The sequence below is a fragment of the Sinohyriopsis cumingii genome, chromosome 4 (genome assembly GCF_028554795.1).
Source record: "Sinohyriopsis cumingii isolate HCF-2022 chromosome 4, ASM2855479v2, whole genome shotgun sequence".
Classification (NCBI taxonomy): Eukaryota; Metazoa; Mollusca; class Bivalvia; order Unionida; family Unionidae; genus Sinohyriopsis; species Sinohyriopsis cumingii.
In genome coordinates this window covers 119724543-119746177 of record NC_142964.1, presented here as the reverse complement: position 1 = coordinate 119746177, position 21635 = coordinate 119724543, and the positions used below count along the sequence as shown (strand labels likewise).

General features: G+C 36.0%; 1 protein-coding gene across 2 annotated transcripts in view; it reads right to left on the bottom strand.

The window, feature by feature from the left end:
• The window catches only part of LOC149802001 (mucosa-associated lymphoid tissue lymphoma translocation protein 1-like), a 67942-nt gene extending 54338 nt beyond the window's left edge, over positions 1 to 13604 (bottom strand). The window contains exons 1-6 of one of the 2 annotated variants that reach the window (XM_089956396.1): positions 13524 to 13604; positions 8657 to 8847; positions 8145 to 8308; positions 6427 to 6616; positions 2641 to 2765; positions 298 to 351 (exon numbers count right to left, since the gene is read on the bottom strand). In XM_089956396.1, the coding sequence (XP_089812522.1) occupies positions 298 to 351; positions 2641 to 2765; positions 6427 to 6616; positions 8145 to 8308; positions 8657 to 8820 (697 nt within the window). In that variant the 5' untranslated portion in view covers positions 8821 to 8847; positions 13524 to 13604. Of the gene's footprint in view, positions 1 to 297; positions 352 to 2640; positions 2766 to 6426; positions 6617 to 8144; positions 8309 to 8656; positions 8848 to 13231; positions 13374 to 13523 lie in introns of those variants that run through there. The other variant, XM_089956395.1, reaches the window with a different exon arrangement.
• Positions 13605 to 21635: the final 8031 nt, after the last annotated feature.

The following is a 21635-nucleotide window of genomic DNA, read 5'->3' as shown; positions in this document are numbered from 1 at the left end:
GGCATCCAGATGTGCTTGTATGTGAGAAAGTGCTAAAGAACTTATACTGAATATTAATTAATTAATATTCACAATTATTATTAATTAAATATTAATGAATTATTAATTATTAATTAATTATGACTTGAATATTAATTAATTATTAATAAATTATGACTTGAATATTAATTAATTATTCATTTGTTTAGCCTCTCAGAACATCAGTTTATTTTAACTATTTAGTTATTTGCGTTAAATAATTTTATTCTTCTTATTATTATTATTGATAAAAAGTTCAAAAAAGTAATCAGTACAAACCATCATTCACAGCTTTACATGCTGTGATATCCAAGCCCTCAATAACTCCCACTCCTGAAAATGAAACCATAACAAATATATATGTTATTACTGTCATGCATGGTTCCCGCGCTTTTGTACATATAAATTTCCAGGTCATTTCCAGGACAAAATTACTTTTTTCAAGGTTCACATATGACCATTACTGAATGGAATTAAAGAACATTTTAGATTATAAAACATGCAATTTCTAAATCAAAAGATGTTTCTTTTTCAAAACTCTCCAAAAACATCGAAGTCAGAAAATTTGATCATGTATGAAACCATAAAATGTATTACCGGAAAAGTTAGATTATATTCCAGCAAATTTGCAAGCAAAGTTATTTCAATGTACAGAATAAAAATTCTAACTTTAAATGGATGGGATTTTCCTATTCCACACTAACTGCATGTGATATATTTTAACCCTTGGATGGGATTTTCCTATTCCACACTACCTGCATGCGATATATTTTAACCCCTGGATGGGATTTTCCTATTCCACACTAACTGCATGTGATATATTTTAACCCTTAGATGGGATTTTCCTATTCCACACTAACTGCATGTGATATATTTTAACCCTTGAATGGGATTTTCCTATTCCACACTAACTGCATGTGATATATTTTAACCCTTGGATGGGATTTTCCTATTCCACACTAACTGCATGCAATATATTTTAACCCTTGGATGGGATTTTCCTATTCCACACTAACTGCATGTGATATGTTTTAACCCTTGGATGGGATTTTCCTATTCCACACTAACTGCATGTGATATATTTTAACCCTTGGATGGGATTTTCCTATTCCACACTAACTGCATGCGATATATTTTAACCCCTGGATGGGATTTTCCTATTCCACACTAACTGCATGTGATATATTTTAACCCTTGGATGGGATTTTCCTATTCCACACTAACTGCATGCGATATATTTTAACCCTTGGATGGGATTTTCCTATTCCACACTAACTGCATGCGATATATTTTAACCCTTGGATGGGATTTTCCTATTCCACACTAACTGCATGCGATATATTTTAACCCTTGGATGGGATTTTCCTATTCCACACTAACTGCATGCAATATATTTTAACCCTTGGATGGGATTTTCCTATTCCACACTAACTGCATGCAATAGATTTTAACCCTTGGTTGGGATTTTCCTATTCCACACTAACTGCATGCGATATATTTTAACCCTTGGATGGGATTTTCCTATTCCACACTAACTGCATGTGATATATTTTAACCCTTGGATGGGATTTTCCTATTCCACACTAACTGTATGCGACATATTTTAACCCTTGGATGGGATTTTCCTATTCCTCACTAACTGCATTTGACATATTCTATTATTCTTGCAATATGCTATTACTACAGATAAGACAAAAGTTAGCTTGCAAAAGCTAACACTTCTTCATAAATCAATGAGGATGACACTATAACCGTCTTCCTCTATGAAATGATAAGCTATACATTTACACTGCTGGAATAAAATAAAGTGAAAATGTAATAAAAGGATATAAAATAGCGAATTGTTAGTTAAACACATAACTGATTCATCAGATCACGTCAAAACCAACATTTTAATGTACTCCAGCCATAAAATCCCAACTGGAACACTTTATTATTAATAGTCTGACCCAATATTCATGTTTAAGACTTTATATTACTTATATTCTCTTATAACTTGGGTCCACTGCAAACAATAAATACCATATATACTTGCTTATAGGTCAAGTCAGTCCGCAAACAACAAAGATCCTGATCTGCTGCAGCATAATGTGCCTGGAGATCAGGGTCTAGGTTTTTTGTTCTACTGATTACTCCTAGCAAGCTGCTTGGATCCATATCTGCTGGCACATTATACGATGGCAGATATGAGTCCATGCAGTTTGCACTTGGATCAGACCTATAAGCAATTACATATGGTACATGTTAATACCAGAGATATTTTGTTCCACATAATTTTCCCAATTTAGATTACCTCACTCGTATCTGTAGTTCTGATAAAACTCCTTTGGTGAGCAGTGGAAAAACAAAATTAATGAGATGTCAAGATGCTGATCTTTAGGTTGCAAAAGTTTAAATTGTTACAATTCATACAATTTATCCAAATCAGAACAAAACTAGATTTAATGAATACTGGATCTAAAGTACTGACTTAAATTTGTTATTAAGTCCAATTATTCAAATATTCTATAGTTTCAACAGTTAAGTAATTTCACTTTTCCTTAATTCCCATAATTTCACTTTCCACAAGAACATATACCAATGAAATCTGAAAATGAATCATAATTATAGTGACTTACATACCAAAATTACAAGGCAGTGGTTCCTGGCAAGGTTTGACACACACCATGCTGTAGTCTGTCAATTTACACTGATCTGGTTCAGCGCAGTTGTGAATCTGACAACAGTATGCACCAGCCTGATCACGCCTGTATGAGATTAACAACAGATGAGAGTATATCAGACAAGTGAATCAATACCTCTGTGGATAAAACAGATAGAATCACTGCATATGTGCACAAATATTTTATTAATACTGATTTTAAAAAACCTCTAGATTTCAGTACTTTTCATGTTGAACTAGATTGCTGGTTTTTGAATCCTGGCCAAGAACAGAGTGCTGGTTTTGAATTCTGCCCAAAAATAGATTGCTGACAAGCCCAGGTCAGCTTCCTAAGTGAATCTATCTCCGGGCAAGAAATGTTACACACATTCTCTCTGCAATATAGTCTTGCATGTGCTAATGTGCTGTGAAACCACCAATCAATCATGCCCTCTGGTCAGCACAATGATTTAATATTCACGTCCATCTGAACAGTGACCACTATATGAAATGAGTTTACTTTTGACTATATTAGCAGAATATATGGAAGAATATCAATAACAAGATTTTCAAGATGGCTACTATGGCAGCCATACTGGTTCCCAAGCGGCACCATTTTCAATTAGGATCAAGATGTTATAAAATGTTTTCTAGTGGAAACCCTCAGGTTGATAAGACCATCCACTTCAAACGCATAGCAATAACAAGATTTTCAAGATGGCCACTCTTATGGCAGCCATATTTGCAAGTATCAGAGTGGTACCATTGTCACTTAGAACCAACTAGACATTAAGTCCTTTGGTAAAAACTCTATGTTGATATGATTTTCCACCAGACTGGCACCATTTTCAATTAGGACCAACTAGACATTATAAGAAGCCTTTCAATGAAAAGCCAGTACTGATATGGTGATTTACTCAAGAGGAGTAGAGATAACAAAATTTTCAAAATAGTCAATAAGTCAGCCATATTGGATGTCCAAGCAGCAGCATTTTTCATTTAGAACCAACCATACCAGGGGATAAATGCATGTTAAAGTTTCATGTCAGTCCTCCATGTAGATTAGGAGAAGCAGCAATAACAAACTTGTGCTCATGTTCAGAAAAAAAAAGAGGTCTATGACCAGTAAAGCTCAAAATTAAATGATCAATTGTTATTTCCTAAATTATTTACCAGAGCACTAACAAAAAAATTCTGATTTGTCAAACTTTTACACTGGCTTCAAAATACTCTTTTGCATTTCTGCAAACATTAAAAGAATGTATATGGTGCTTATAAACCAGATAAATTTCATTAGGAAAATTAGAATTTTATTGTATTTGAATGTTATAATGAAAAATGCACTGTACAAGTAAAGACAATTACTGTGTTGTAATTATGACAGGAAATCGTATAGGTAGCCACCTAGTGGGGAAATGAGGGGAGTCAATCTGCAAGAGTCACTTCCTATCATCTGCATGATATGTAACTGTAATGATATGTAATTGTAAAGATGCTTTACATCTTCCTAGGAAGGCCATTGTCAGAGGAAGCAGAGAGTAATTTCACAATGTTAATGTGATCAGTATGTACCTACCAAAGAAACAGAATAATATAAGACCAATGGGCCACAATACATTTGCAATAATCCTGACACATGCTACACAGTTTTAATTTACCACCACCATCACAGCAAATATAGATAATCATAATCACTAAACATTTGATGGAATTGTTCTGGCTAATCCTTTCATAACTATCTTAAATTTGCATTTATATATTGATTAATTATCCTAAAACCCATATTTCAATGTGTTTGACTGACTACATGAAATTTCATCTTCTTTAACAAACTCAGTTTCATTCATTGCTGAATGAAATCACCCCATGTATGCATGAGCTTCAAAAACAGCAAAGTAGCATATGTTACTGCACTGCCCTCAGGTTTCATTCATACAGGGAATGACATATAAAATATTCAATAAAACAGTTAAATAATACTCTGTTTCAATTGTGTTATTCCAATGATATACCAGAACAATTAATATGCATATTTTAAGTCTACACCTTACCCTCGATAACTTGCACACAATGGGTCCAAAAAGATAAACTGCCCTATCAGCAAGGGTGTGAGTCACCAAGAGACCTCCCCAATAAAATCAGAACTGATGCGATCACACTGTATGTTACGGGGGAGGGGGTAAAGGTGCTGTTTAATGGCTGAATAAGAGTGGGTATAAATGTCAATAAACTGCTTTTATGAACGAAGTTGATTGCTTTTCTCAATAAATAAACTTTATTTTCAAGATACACAACCTCTGAATTATCGTTAACATTATTCCAACTGGTTTCAACAACCATAACATATACACAAAAATACTGTGTATTACATCACTGCTTTTTGTTCTCACTGATTCACAACCAAACAAGATTCCTTTTTCTACACCTTAGTACATTAATTTCGTGAAACAACCATCAACATCAAAACTCAATGTTTAAACACTGTTTTATTAGACTGTACAATGATGCCGTGATGTCATTACAACTAACAGTGAAACTTATCATCTTTGAGGAAATCTCACATCTGTAAAAGAGTAGGATAATTTACAAGTCTACTTATGCAATTATATTTCTAACAGTGTTCGAATGATCCATTGAATGAGTTGACCTGACACACAATCGTGATCTCTAGTTCATACACAAGTAGGATTGTGTATCTTTTAACTTTTATTTTACTCCACCACGTTTCTTAGATTTGACACAAAAGACATAATTAATGTGATAATATAAAGCAAGTCAGCTTTTAATTCAGTGCAACAATACAATAAATATTACACAAGTCATATATCAAAACATGGTCAGTACTTATTTAGGTTCACACAGCAATGCTTGCTGACATAGCTGTAATGGTATACTGACATAGCTGTAATGGTATACTGACATAGCTGTAATGGTATACTGACATATTATTGGTATTTGTTTATTAAAGTGCTGCCTCCAGTTGGTGTTAGTAACATTTTCATTGATCGAATTATTTTTGAATATTGCTATTTATTGTTATTTGTATGTACAATTGCCTGGAAAGAAAATTTAACAAAAAATATATGACTTCTTACGACAAGCTGAAAATTTGGTGAGGTTGCTTCATATTTCCAGGTACTATTTACAATTTTCGACAATAAACAGATGATACATGGGGAAAGTTTTAGGACGAAAGACTTGTTCACATTATGCAAACATTCTTCGGGATTCTTAGAGTTTCTGGAATCATTCAAATAATTTTAATTTCTTTAAATTTTCAAGTTACGTGCTGGTCATTGCAAGAATTTACAGTACTTTATTTTAACTTAATCATTTATTGACAGGTGTCTTTTATAATAGGTGAAATTTGAAATTAAATTTATGAAAGGAGAAAAGAGGTTTACAGAAGTTCTATTTTCCTTCATTGATTAATGTCCCAGGACTTGAGTTTTGAAAAATGCAGGACAGCTGTAAACAGCTCTCCTGGTAGGGTTGAGGAGAGCTATTCTCTCTCCTTAAATATTTATGACATCATCATTTACAGCACATAACAACAAATATCAAAACGGCGAAACCTGTCATCATAACAGTATTTGTGAAAGACAACTGCCATGAAATCTGGGAGAAAAACTGAGAAGTTTGCTAAGCAACATCTGGAAATCTTTAAGGAGCATGATGGCTCATGAAAGCGATCGCAATCCTCGAAACACGAGCCCTGATCTACTGTTTATAACAATCCTACTATGATGGGTTTCAATGTACTGTACCTGATGCTGTTAATCTGCAATACATTTTCTGTCATGCCTCCCAGTTTTACAAAGTCCTCCTGACCATCTGCACACCAGAACCACTGATAGCGGGGGTAGGGGAATCCAGTGGCCACCACCTCCAAGAGCAAGTTACCTCCCTCTTGTAGTTCCAGATCACTGCAAGGCTGCTTCTGAATGACAATAGGTTCTGAAATTAACATAAAACAACACTGAATAAACAAGACAGTACATAATTAATACTATATTTACTACTAACCATTACTACTGCTGCTGCTACTATTAGAATCATAAATTCACCATTTTATATGTGGGGTACAAGTTTTCTTGGACTTCCTGGATGCAGCAAAGCAATGTACAATGATCTTTTGTGTAAAAAATAAGACCCTTTTCCAAATCCATGAATTTATGTACAGTGAAAACAAAAACTTGTACAAAACCATGAAAACTGATACCCAATAAAATAAAGAACTGTACCTTATTAAAATATTAATAAGAAGGAGGTGGAAGCAGAAGATTTTAGTAATGGTGATAAATATTTGGGGTTTTTTCAATATCATCAACCATATTCTGTTTTATTCAGATCCCTAATCAGAACAAAGTAAAGTGAGGAAAAGCCATTACAAAATCTGGAGTTGTAAGGAAGTTGGATCATACAAGACAATCCAACTCCAGTGACATAATGTTAAGACATAAAGTTTGCAAAGATGGTTAATGTAACGGTAACCCACTTTTGGTGCAAGACATATTTTTCATCCCCAAAAAACAATAACAGTGAACTGGGTGACAATAGGTACAACGATATTAGATTCAGAGCCAGGACAGTAAGACTGAATAAACCTTGAAAAAAGGTTGCAGCAAACCAGTTTTAGGTGTGTGTGACAATGGCATCATGTCCCACCCAGTTACATTATCCTGACACCAGGCCAAGTGCCTAGTGAGACAGCTGTAGGTACCATTTTTTTAAAAAAGTCTTCATGTATGATTCAGCCAGGGTTCAAGTCTGCACCCTCCCGCAGACACTCTAACTGCAAGGCCACCAGAGCACTCAACCAGTTTTGGTGGGCAACATATCAACACTTCACAACAAAAACAGAATGCATGAGATAAGGACCCCAAACTGTCACAGGTGAAAACAATAATAATTTTAAACTGTTTCCCATCAAGCTTCTAAAGGTTCTGAAGATTGGTGTTAGTTACTGTAAATACCAGCTTATAAATGATGTCCATATGTATAAAACATGGACCCTGATTTACCATTGCAAAACACCATGGCAGATCAGGATCTATGATGTTTGTTCTACTGATAACTCCTAACAAATTGCATCTGCTAAAGCAATGTGTGATGGCATATCTGGGTCTGTGCAGTTCAGAGTTGAACTTGAATTATAAGCAAGTAGATACACTAATAGGCAGAACAAAATGAAATAAGGCAGCAGTCAAACACTGCTTAGTCCAATTCATAACCATGAATTTTTTAAATATAAAACCAAGCCGCTTTCTCATTCAAAAATACTAAAATGTCTTCAAAGTATTTCTGCTTTATACAAAGTGGCAATACTTTAATTTAAGATGTGATACTGAAAGACATTTCTTTTTTAAAACAATGTGGACCAACATTTTGAATGAAAATGATGAACTTTGTACACTGTTGCCAGATAAAACACACGAAAAGAACTCAAGAATTTAATAGTACAGACTAAAATGCTAAGTCATACCATAATTTTTCAAATGAACCAGTATCTTCTCCAGCCGAAGTTTTGCCAGGTACTCAACAAGCTCTCCAATAGTCATGCCTTGATTGGATAACTCTGTAAGAAGCTTTGAGGATGGACTGCTACCCTCATCCAATGCATTGGACCATTTTTCCCTCTCATAAGGTCTGTAGAGAAGATACAATTTTAAAAAATGCCTAAAATTAAGATAAGAATGTTATAAATAAAAAAACTGTGTACCATAGTAGACATAGCTGAAGGGATTCAAACTATGTTGTGAGAGAAAAATCTCTCAATTCTCTTGTAAAACCTGAAAACACTTCTTCCCATAAACTGATTGTAGACAGCAATTAATGAGTCCATTTGTATATCCAATATATATATATATATATATATATATATATATATATATATATATATATATATATATATATATATATATATATATATAGAGAGAGAGAGAGAGAGAGAGGGGGGGGGGGAGAAGAGGAGAGCAAGAGAGACAGAAAGTCTACCTGATCCTATATTGCTTATCAGTAAGAGCTACCAGAGCTCTCCAGTTAGTGTCTATGGGATTGTTATCCAAACATTCACAAAGCTCTGTGAAGATATTTCCTGGCAGATTCAGAACACTGTTATCAAACTTAATATCATTGCCCTGTAATCCATACTCTGTCATCTTTTTATTTTTTATTCAGGAAATAAGCTGAAATAAAAATATTCGCATTAGTAATGTTCATACCAAAAGATTTCAAAATTGGAAGAAAGCTATTATTCATTTTGTGCTAATTGTTTTGTATGTAGAATTTGTAGAATATAGTCAGTCTTGTGGTGTTTGTGCCTAATGCAGGAGTCATGCTACCAGGCAAAGTGGGTGACAAAAACAAAGTGGGTGAGTAAAATGAAGTGGGGAGTAAAATGAAGTGGGTGACTGGTGACTAAAATCAGTGTGTGTGTGTGTGTGATTTGTATTTTTAATGTAGCTTTAACAATGTTTCAGTCATATCGCTAAGATGTCTGCAGTGTTGCAGTTTATAGTGATGTCTAGCACTGGGGCATCATGTCGCAGATGTCCCACCATGTCGCATTATCCTGACACCAGGCCAACCAGTCCTAACACTTGCCTCTTAATGCTGAGCACCAAGTGAGGCAGCTGTAAGTACCATTTTTGTAAGTCTTTGGTATGACTCAGCCGGGAATCGAACCCACAACCTCCCACATCCGAGGCAGATGCTCTAACCCCTAGGCCACTGGAGCAGTCAACTAAAATGAAATGGGTAACTGAAACAAAATGGGTGACTGAACTGAAGTGGTTGACCAAAACTAAGTGGGTGACTAAAACAAAGTGGGTGAGTAAAACAAAGTGGGTGAGTAAAATGAAGTGGGTGAATAAACTGCAGAAAAAAATTATAGTTTGCCTTCTTCTATTAGGAAAGCGAAAATAATTTTGTCCTGTCATTTTGTTTTAGATATACACTGAGTGACAATAACTAATGCCATTTTTGAGAGTCTCCCTCAACCCAGCTAAGTAGTTAGTACAATAACCCCAGGTGAAATGTATAGCAGGTGTTCATATCGATTGCACCAATAAAATAAACTCTTGAACATTCACAGGCACGTGTTTTAATAACTGACTAAAAATCAACTCTTCCACAAAAGTCATCACTTCCTGGTTTCTGAAAGTTGTCCTTTAAAATGAAAATACACCAACTTGTGTTTAAAAACTTAAAACAGCTATATGTAAACAACAATTGAAAGCAGTTTCTAAATATATTTTGAAGATTTTAAGTGCTGTTCTCACATTTTTATTTATTTTCTTCATAAAATCAGTTTTAAACTGTAAGCCAACCTGCAATGGGTAATACTGATAATGTCAGACATCGTTGTCTTAAAATTTCCTCTACAACAGACTCTGTTTTTGTAGTTCACTGAGCACATAAATATACCATTCATAGAAAGCAAAGTCTAAATATTATGTGATAAAAGATTTAGCCTCAAATATAAAATTATTAGGACTGAAATATATGTGATAGTGCTATGTTCTAGAATTCTAGAAGCAACGCAGGGGCAAGGTTGTTTTTTGCATCACTAATTTTTCATGACAATACAAAAAGGCAACAAAACAAATAATATCCAATCAATACATGACATCATTAAGAGTATGCAGACAAATAATTACAACCATTATTATTATTATGGGTCTTTTGTAACAAAGCTAGAATGTGATTGGTTATATTAAAACAATTCCTCCTTCTAAACATAGATGTACCTAGATGGCATGTGTGGCACCATGTTTCCATAATTGTACTTGCCTGTTTGCCAATTCCATTAATTAAAATGCTTCAGTTCATTGTTGATGAACACCACAATTATTGTAGTACCTACAGTACGTAGATTATACCACTGTAATTACAAATAGGTATAAATTGTTTATCAACTGCCACTTGAACAAGCAAATAGTTTTTCCATGTTTGTAACTTCACAAAAGCAACAGTGCAAAAGATTCACCTTTCATTTAGAATCAAATGCCTAAGCATTCAGTCATAAAGTTAGGGTTACTCATCAGAAACCACTGTGGTTTGAATGGATGAACACTATGGTATGACGACACCCATACATGTGTTCTCCTATGTTTGTTATAGGGACTATTTCAGATAGCATATAAATATTTTAGACTGTCATTTTCTAATGAAATTTTACAAACTATTAAAGTTTAAATGTGTTAAGTGTCAGTTGGTTAAGTATTTTTACCTGTTTGTAATTACAATACTGTAAACAAGGTACTCATGTCAGTTCAGATTAATTACAATGTATATTTTCTGCTGTTCCCCACTTAAGTCATGTGTCCAAACTACACTGAATATTTCTCCTCATCTAAACATATACGCTTTCAAGTACGGATGCACTGCATTAAAATATGATGCATTCATAGAAAAAAAATGTATTTATAATATACATACAAAACAGACAATTCTCTACTTGAAGACAGAAGCAATATGCATAATGAGAAATAGAGGACATTTCATTGTGACACCATAGCACAACATTCAATACAGTTTATACTAGAACCTATATCGTGTTTGACTTCATTCAAAATGTCCTTGTACTTTAACACTGATTTTGCTATATAAGCATTTCCCAGCACACTTATAGTATGACCTTCAACGTAGTATTGATCAACGATGAATGAAATAAACTGAATAATCATCATTTAAAAGTATTTGTAATCAAATTTCACAAATGACATACACCTCAGAATAATTGGTACTGAACACCAATATGACCTGCATGCCTTCTACTTAAGGTATACAAGGCCAATTACTAATCAGCCTTGATGGCTCAAACATTTTGGTCTAATGGCAGGTGTGCCCAACTGTGGTGTGATGAACAATGTTCGGTTCCTGACCATGACAGCTAGGCTAGAGTGTACCACCTCCAGTTGAAATCAAACAGTTCTCAGTTTTGTCAATTTGGAGCAATCTTTTCTTTTACTGGAAGCAGAGTTCTAAAAAATCTCAAACATTCAGAAATATGAAAGAATTTTTGGAGCAAATGAGCTTAAAGATCTCTTCAGCTTTGTTTAAGTTGACTGAGGTGACAGACTAGGGTGGGCATTCATTCAGTATTATAAAGGGAAATCGAGTCTGTACATGATCGTTATTGTGTGTGTGCAAATGAGTTACAGCGTTCTTAAGTACCGCAGTGAGACTGATAGTGCATTGTGCTGTATAGTGAAAGTAATTCAGGTCATGTAGGTGTTCCAAACCCACTATTTCAGAAACAGATGTCATTTTTAAAAAATTTGATTACAGATACTTTTAAATGGCAATTATTTTTTTTTGTTTGGATCCTCATACATCCATTCTCCTTTGGAAAGTCATTATTTACATGCCCTGAGAAATACATACATCAGAAATCACTGTTAAGTTACAATGACATTTTTGGACGAGGTCAACTTCAAGGTGTGATCTAGTACTGGTCCAATAAATCAGACCTCCAAATATGTGCTGATACAGATGGACTATTTGTGTGCCTGATAGCACCTATTCATAAAATTGAGGATTTCTCAAATCATTTGCAGACAGATATGTCCACTATATATCAGTGTACATTTTATACACTACTGATATTTCTCTTGACCTATTATCAGCTGAAGGATCTTCTTGGCGATATGTACAGAATATTTTCAGACAAAATCTTACGTTTGGCAACATGTATATCCATGTGGAATAACACACAATGTCTTGTGGCCATTTTGAGTTTTTGTGCTAGATATGGCTGTTACCAAATACTGTTAAGTGTGTAAACTCTATGCAGGAGTGTTCCAGAATGATCCACATGCAGCAAAATTGCACATTTTAGTAGACAGGTGACATCAGACCAGCAAATCATCCATCAGTTTTAACACTGATTGGGGGGGGGGGGGGTCTGATTTATCAGACTAATCCAGTACAAACTGAATTGAATTTTGCACACTGGATGTCATAAAGAAAGCAGCATGTGTTCCAACATATTTGTACCAGCATGTTAATTTTTTATGATAGACCCAACGTCCTCTTTTGTTGACCTAGTTGAGTACCTGGCCATCATTGTACAAGGCCACAGCAATCAATCATTTTCTCTGTAAGTTTTTTAATAGCATTTAAAGAGCCAATCATGTAACAGTCAGGATTGAATAGACTGTGTAAACTATTTTAGTATTAAACTTTAGAGCAAAAATTAATATTTAATTTACTTGAGTAAATGTGCCTCTGACCACACTGTCATACAGGTGGGTGGGTGTATATACCAAATTACTGTATTTGTACAATTTAGTCCAGGATCTCATTGAAATAACAAATGTAAAGTGTTTTGTTTTCGAATCGTAATTAGCTGACATATGCACTACATTTCAAAAAGTATAATACAAGCTGATGTCGCTCAAAACATTAGAAACTGTGACCTGTTGACAGTCTGGTACTGACATTTGTTACTTGCGACATATCAAAGAGTGCAGATATGAATTACGCGATCATCCATTTAAAAGTGAGGCAGCTAATTATCGTTTTCAATTATACGAGCACGTGATGTCAATTTTTATTTGTACTCACCAACACAATCTTAGTTGAACAGTAAATTATGTCACCTTTAGTTTTCGACGGTGCAGAGTACTCTCATTTCATAAATATCAGCCAGTCGTACATGTAAGACCTCGACGCTGATAGTTATGTTTTGGGCGTCAGGGTCTTAGAGCCTAATTAACGGCGCAGTGTAGCGTGTTTTGATCTCGACTAACATCGTAACAAAGTCAAATTTTCAGGGATATCTCTCACAACTGGCAACTAAAATAACGACGCTTTTCTACAAAGTAAAGTTATAATGTTTTTGTCAGACTTTACTTACTATGATGTCTTTTCTCTAATAAATTCAAATTCTTACAAAAGAAATGGACCTGTTTTCAAGTTTCGTTGGCCTACATTTCAGTTGGCTGAAAAGCGATTAAAGCCGGGAATGCCGAAATTGGGTTAAGTTGAAATATTAATCTTTAACGAAAGAAATTATATATATATATATATATATATATATATATATATATATATATATATATATATATATATATATATATATATATATATATATTATGCCTATTGGAACTGTAAGCAATGTTTTGTTTCGTTCAAGAAACATATCCCTCCACATGAACCTACTTGAACATACTTCGGCATACCTCGACTAGCGTCGCATTTCAACAAATTCAAATGTATGTCAACGGAACATGAAAATACGTCCATTTGCTAGTGTCAGATTTTTATTCCATCGGAATAAAAACAGCACAGTAAGTATATTAATTACATATCAATTTGTGGAAGTGTTGATATGGGCAGTCAAGTGTGTGAGACATTCCTGAAAATTTGACTACTCGTTCCGATGTCAGTCAACTCGGAACATGCTATACAAGACCTTTATATGGGTAGTAAAACATAGCACTAAAACAAAATTAACATGCTATGTCTTACATTGTAGGACTAAATTATTGGCGTGTTTACGAGGGGGAACCCCACTCTATGCCGGAAGTAGGTATGATGACGCCATTGAGTGAGAGAACAAATCGAATCGAAGCTATTGTACTCTTTGAAGTACCCTATCTAATACAATAATTATAAATAATACATGAACATCTCGTCGTGGTGGCTGCGCTTCTCGGCCATAACATGCTCGGTGATTTCGCTCCACAGAAATATCAATCCATACAATACTTTAATTTAGACAAAATTGCTGTAGTTTACAGTCAAAACGTACCCAAACCGAAACGTACCCAAGTCAAAACGTACCCAAACCGAAACGTACAGAAGTCAAATCGTACCCAGACCGAAGCATATCATGCTAAACTCACAATTACTCCTCAATCCACCATCATAACTACAACCACCACCAATCTCAATGAATAACGCAACTATAAAAATTAAAAAAAATAAAAAAAAAATACTATAAGGCAATGGATTTGCAGAGGCCTGTCCAAAAACTTACCTGAAAATAATACAAAAAATCCATAACGCAATCAATAAACCTGACATAATCTGCCTCCAGAAAACACACTTACAAGAAAATCCAAAACATATACCCAAAATATCCGGATACTTACCAGGCATATTCAAAAGTCGTAGCAATGGGTGAAAGGGAGGAGGACTTGCAATATTTCTAATTGACTCCCTGCCCTACTCTGAAACATTAACGACCCCAATGTCAATAGATATCAATAACAAATTGAAATTCATATATATATATATATATATATATATATATATATATATATATATATATATATATATATATGACCCAGGGGGCAATGACAACCCAGTCAACTTAGAATCTTATCAACAATTCTCCACTAACCAGTCTGGAAACCTAATCATTTGTGACGACTTCAAATAAAAGAGGCAAATTAATTGAAGAATGGATTGCTGAATCCAACCTAACTATACTCAATGATGGGTCTAAAACTCGACTTAATCCTGATGATGGCTCCCTCTCAACAATCGATCTTACTATATGCACACCCAAACTAGCCCAACTTACAAACTGGTGGGTTGATCAAGATAACACATTAGGTAGCGACCATTTCCCCATCATAATCTCCCTCCAAATATCAGTTCAGCACAACCCCCATGAAGCCCCACCCAAGTGGAGATATGATAAAGCTGATTGTGATAACTTTAGAAACACCCTAGCCGCTATTAATACCAAAGAGCTCGAAGACCCAGACATAACAATATTCCATGACAATGTAATTAATACTATACTTAATGCAGCTACCCTAAATATTCCCAAAAAAATCAAACACTCAAACTAAACAATCAGTTCCATGGTGGGATGATCAATGTCAAAAAGCACATAGAGATTTAATAAAAGCACTTAATAAATATAAGCGAACAAGAGACTCAATATATTTCATCCAATATAAAGACAAAGAAAAACACCTTAAAGGAATTATACAATTAGCCAAAGAAAAAACATGGCAACACTTCTGCTCCAAACTGAACCTCAAATCTAACTCTAAACAAGTATGGGACAAAATAAAATTTATCCGGGGGAAAGTTATTAACTTAACACCTAAGCTGAAAAATGCTACAACCAACCATGACAAAGCTGATCTACTTGCTAACCATTACTCGGCCATGAGCAGTAATACCAACCACACTAGGAACTTCCAAGAATACAGACAGAAAGTTGAAACCACACTTCCTAACCTCTTTAAAGACCTAGGGTAGGGTTCAAGAACTCAGATTTAAATTCCCAAATCACCCTATACGAATGGAAAATAGCGCTAGGATCTAATAAAGGAGCCTCACCTGGGAAAGATCAAATTGGATATATCATATACAAAAATCCTCCAAACAACATTACAGCAGCCATTATAAAACTGCTCAACCAAATTTGGCAAAGTGGAAAACTGCCACTCACCTGGAAACAAGCAATTGTCATCCCAATCCCTAAACCAGGTAAAGACCCTAATAATATTAACTTGTCTCGTCCCATCTCCGTCACTAATAACATATGTAAAATGATGGAAACAATCCTAGCTAACATATTAAAACAACACCTAGAAAGTAACAAACTCGTATTAGAAAACTATTGTGGCTTCCGTAACAGGCGCTCCACCACAGGTCAACTTTTAAGACTAGAAGCGGATATCAAACTAGCTTTCAGCTCCAAAAGAAAATCAGACAGACAACTTATAGCAGTCTTCTTTGACATTGAAAAGGCATTTGATCTTGTCTGGACCAAAGGATTGATTGCAAAACACAACCACTTCGTAATTACTTGACGCATGTTTTTAACTGGATCGAAAACTTCCTAACAGTTCGCAGAATAATCACTAGAGTAGGAAACACCACCTTAAAAGAATACACCCCCACCCCCCTTTAAAACGGTATCCCACAAGGAAGTGTTCTCAGTCCTACGCTATTCAACATCATGATTAACGACCTTGACCTCAACCTAGCGACAAAACGGGTTAACATTTCCCAATTTGCTGATGACATCGGCATCTGGAGGGCAGGAAACCCCGTTAGCAAACAATTAATCAAAGAAATCCAGAAAAGCCTAGATAACACAGGGAGATGGGCAGATAAATAGGGTTTTAAGATATCACATAAAAAACGGTAGCAATAATCTTCTCCCCTAAACACAATAACCAGATAATTTACCCCAATTTCTATATTGAAAACCAATTATTCAGATATGCTATGGTAGTAAAATTCCTATGTATATTCTTCGATAATCTTCTAACTATGAAACACCAGATCGAACAACTAATTAAAGATATTAATCTCTTAAGAAATCTTAAAGGGACCACCTGGGGATCCAATCAAGAAACCTTATTAACCATCTATTGATCACTTATAAGGTCGAAGCTAGATTATGGATGCCAAGTTTACAGCTCAGCGAAACAAATATTACTGTACAAACTGGATACCATCCAAAGGAAAGCATTATCTGTTTGCATTGGCACTCTACCATCTATATCATTGGACGAACTTCAAGTCCTCACCGGTGAACTGCCATTAAAAATAAGAAGACAGGAAATGCTCCTCCGAAGCTCCAATCGATTAACAAATCACCCCGACTCGCATCCTTCAAAAATAACCATTAGCAAATGCAACAAACCGTTTAGCCGCAAACTAGTTCCTACCCCACCAGGTGGCAAACAAATCCTAGAACACAAGGAAAAGCTGCCAACACTTGCTCTACAAGAAGAGTACACTCACTCCTCTGACCCCGCCCCTTGTACAAACACTATCCCTAGGATCAACACTAAACTCACCAATTATAGAAACATATTGAAACAAGAATCTAAACTCAGAACCATCGTATCAATGGAAACACAAGACACCAACTTTGGCTTCGTAAAAATTTTCACTGACGGGTCCAAAACAACCGAACCCCCAAGAAAAGCAGTTGCAGTGCTTATTCCTGAATTCAACATACAGATGAGATCCAGATTACCAGACCACTGCTCTACTTTCACCACAGAGTTCTGGGCAATAATAGAGTCATTAAATGGATTAAACACCAAAACGTTCCAAAAGCAATTGTCATCAGCGACTCACTTAGTGTAATAGAATCCATCAAATCTCACAGCACCAAATCAAGAGATCAGTTTGTGGCTAGAGCTTTCTTTATGCTTAAGGAATTATCCACACCGGATCAGATAATTGAATTCATGTGGATACCCTCGCATATAGGAATCCCTGGTAATGAGCTAGCCGATAAAGTCACAAAAAACATGTTAGGAAACCCTAACCCTAACCCTGCCCCACTCAGATATAGCATAACAGAAGCCCAAAGCATAACAAGAAACTATATTAACCAGAAATGGCATGAGCACTGGAACTCCACTACCAAAGGCAGGATACTATACTCCATTATTTAAAAAAAAACAATAGGTCCATCAAACCACCCAAAATGAACAGCCTGGACTAACCGAAAAACCAAAATTAGCAGGAAGTTTTGGCAAACGTCTAGGACCCAAGCCTGCTAATATCAATTGCTATCACTGCAAAACCATTGAAGACCTGCCACATATATTCAATAGCTGCTCAAAATATCAGGTAGCTAGAAAGGAATTTCAAAAAGCCCCCCCCCCCATGTTTTTTTTTAACCCAATTTCCTTAAAAATAACAACCCCAACATAAATCTGACCTACCAAAACATACTTAAATTCCTAGACACATCCAAGCTAAAAGAAAAAATTTAAAACACCCTAAAACATAAAACAAACAACCTGACCTCACTTAAAAATAAATTTCCACTAGCAGATGGGCGCCCTTGATATGCCTTGTGAGACCTGAGTACTCATCAAGGGTGCCCCTCTAGCTCAAAAATAACAACCTGTAAAACATAAATAACCCACCCAAACATTTAGCATCCCGCTGTGCGGGAATAAATCCGTCGCACATGCCCTTTTGGGCGCACGCGACGTAGATCCAAGTAATCAATCAATCAAAATCCAAGTAAAAACGTACCAAAATTAAAATGTGACCCACACGCGCTTTAAAATAACTACATAATTTTAGTGTATTGTGTTTCTTGATAGTGAAATGGAAATCGGCAGACGGAATGGAACTATCTTATCTTAAGCAGCATGGAGGGTGAACAGCAAGTCTTCTTTGAAAATAAAGCTTCATACGGAAAAATTAAAATACAAGGTCTATAACCTCAAACCGAAGCCTCTAATCGACCTAGATTTTCTCTAATTGGGTTAGATCATTTTGTTACTTTATCGTTTGCCGCTCATGTTTTCAAATTTGTATGTGTGTTTGTTTACCCACCCGGACACTCATTTTTTGTTGCACCCTCCCTGCTGCCTTTAGCGTGTGAGTAATTAAATCATTATTATATCAATAATGAAATCTCGCACTTCTAGATTAGCTCGAGAGCGACTAGAGGCAATTAAGAAATATATCCCTGTTCGTGATGCTGTCAACCAGCAACTACAAGCGCGTCAGGAGTCTCAGGTGGAATTTGCAGAAGGTACGTAAAAGTTATTTAAACCAAATGATGAACCAACAACAAAAAATCTGTTACAGCAACTGAGGCGGCTCAAAAAGCTCTTGAAACATTGCCTGTTGATATTGTTGGCCGTCGTCAAGCAGCTCAACCGCCAACCCAGCTACCTCCTCAACCACAACTTGAAGTTCAACCACAACCTCTGCCAAGAGTCAGAATTAACATTACAGATAAATTCACGCCTTAAGGTAATGCCGCTATCAAAGACCCAAACCAAATATTTCATATTGCCGCGTTTGGATGTCATGATAGAGATAAGTATGTAAAACCTGAATATGTTAAAACTCTAAAAGCTGCCGATTGGGTCAGGGATATATATCGCATCTCAACTAATACTCCGCAAAAATCAGATCTAAGCAATATATTAATAGTTTTGACCTCTTCAACAATACAGTATATGAGTATATTGAAAAAGTAAAGCAAGAAGGGAGACTAAAAGAAGAAAAAATTAAGCAGCAACTTGAAAAAGCAAAAACAGAAAGGAAATCAGCACCAAAAGCATGGAATAAAAAAGAAGATAAAATAACAAGTGAGGAAGAAGGAGCAACTGGAAGTTGTTGTTGTTGTAGGGTTTAACGCCATTTTTCAGCACATACATGGCGGCCAGTATTAATGGTGGAGGAAGAACCCGGAAAATCCCCGGAAAGAACCACCGACCCTCGAGAAGCTACTGGCAAGCTTTCTCACAAACCCACAAAGGCCGAAACCGAGACTCGAACCTACGCAGACAGAGGTAAGATGGCAGTGATCCGTAACGGAGAGCGCTTTAGACCACTCGGCCACTCGGGGCCCCGCAACTGGAAGTGGTGTTGTTACTCGAGGAAGTGGTCTTATTACTCCATGTCTCAATCAAGTCCTTGCAGATGTTTGATAGACTAGAAATTCTGATTGGCGGAAGACGAGCCGGTAATAATTCCCCAGAAATCACTAATGAAGCAGCTGATATTTGTCAACCAGGGATTTGCATGAATCAAGTTTTGCCCACCCCCCTTTGAAAAAAGTTGAAATGACGTCCCTGTTGTCAACGATTATTTACAATCGGTATCATGGACATTAATATTAACGATCTCTCATCGATGAAATCGTTGATGATTACCACAGTGATTGAGGGTATGCAGTTAGATACAGTGACTAAAATAGGATGATTATACATAATGCTCAACGTAGACCGATCATGGTCAGGGTAATAAATTCGTGGTTACCAACATGTGTGATGTTGTTCAGGCCCTGTTGTTCAGGCTCTATTTAGAAGGGTAACCCCAAAGGCAACGATTGCGCGCGCGCGCGCGTGTGTGTGTGTGTGTGTGATTTGGATTTGTAACGTAACTTTAACAATTTTTAGTCAAATCGCTACGATGTCTGCAGTGTGGCAGTTTATGATAATGTCTAGCACTGGGGCAACATACTGCAGACATGTAACATGATGTCCCATCCAGTCACATTATACTGACACCAGGCTGACCAGTCCTAACACTAGCCTCTTATTGCTGAGCGCCAAGCGAAGCAGCTGTTAGTATCATTTTTGTAAGTCCTTGGTAAGACTCGGCCCGGGATCAAACCCACGACCTCCCGCATCCGAGGCGGACGCTCTAACCACTAGGCCACCGGAACGGTAATAACGATTGCAAAACAATTATCAAAGAAAGCTATTGATGTTGTTCGTGATAAAGATATTGGTGCTGTTAGTGATGTTTCCAGAAAAGCATTCTCAGCAATCAAGGATAGACTAGCACGATTGATACTACGAAAACCACAGCCAGTAAAATTACCCAGCGCTGAAGTTAGCCTTCAAATGTTAGTAAAATAATAAATCAAGCTGCAAATCAAAAACTAGCAGAGTTGGCTGGTGTAACACTATCAGAAAACGAAAAAAATATAACTGCAAGTTTAACAGCAGGAAGTGGTCCTCGTGTTAGACGATGTCAATTATAATAAAATGTTCAAACGTATATCATCTGATCCAGCATTTGACATGGATGCGTCAGTCTCAAAGATGAATCTGTGCACGATTATCAGTGTTATTCTTGTGACGCACGAGAACCAAATCAGCGTGGACGAATCGAACTTCAAGTTCAGGATAAAAGCAGATATTTCTTACCCGCTGAAGCATTTATTGAAGTAGAAGGTAGACTTTTACAGGCAGATGGTACAGAAATCAGAATTGGTGATCGACCTGGTATTATGGAGTTATTTAAAAGTGCCATATACATGACTGACGGAAGACCCATTGGATCATGCCTGGAAAAGGTCGATATTGCCACGACAATACTTGTCCTTCCAAGATACAGCGATGATTACTCGAGATCAGCTGGTCCGTCAACGATGTTTGCAAATGATATAACTGATCATCTACGAAGCATACATTATAATATAAGACAACCAAGAAACTTGGCTGATGTGTGGCCGGTGGTTCATGATGCTAACCCAGAATTCAATTTAGGATTT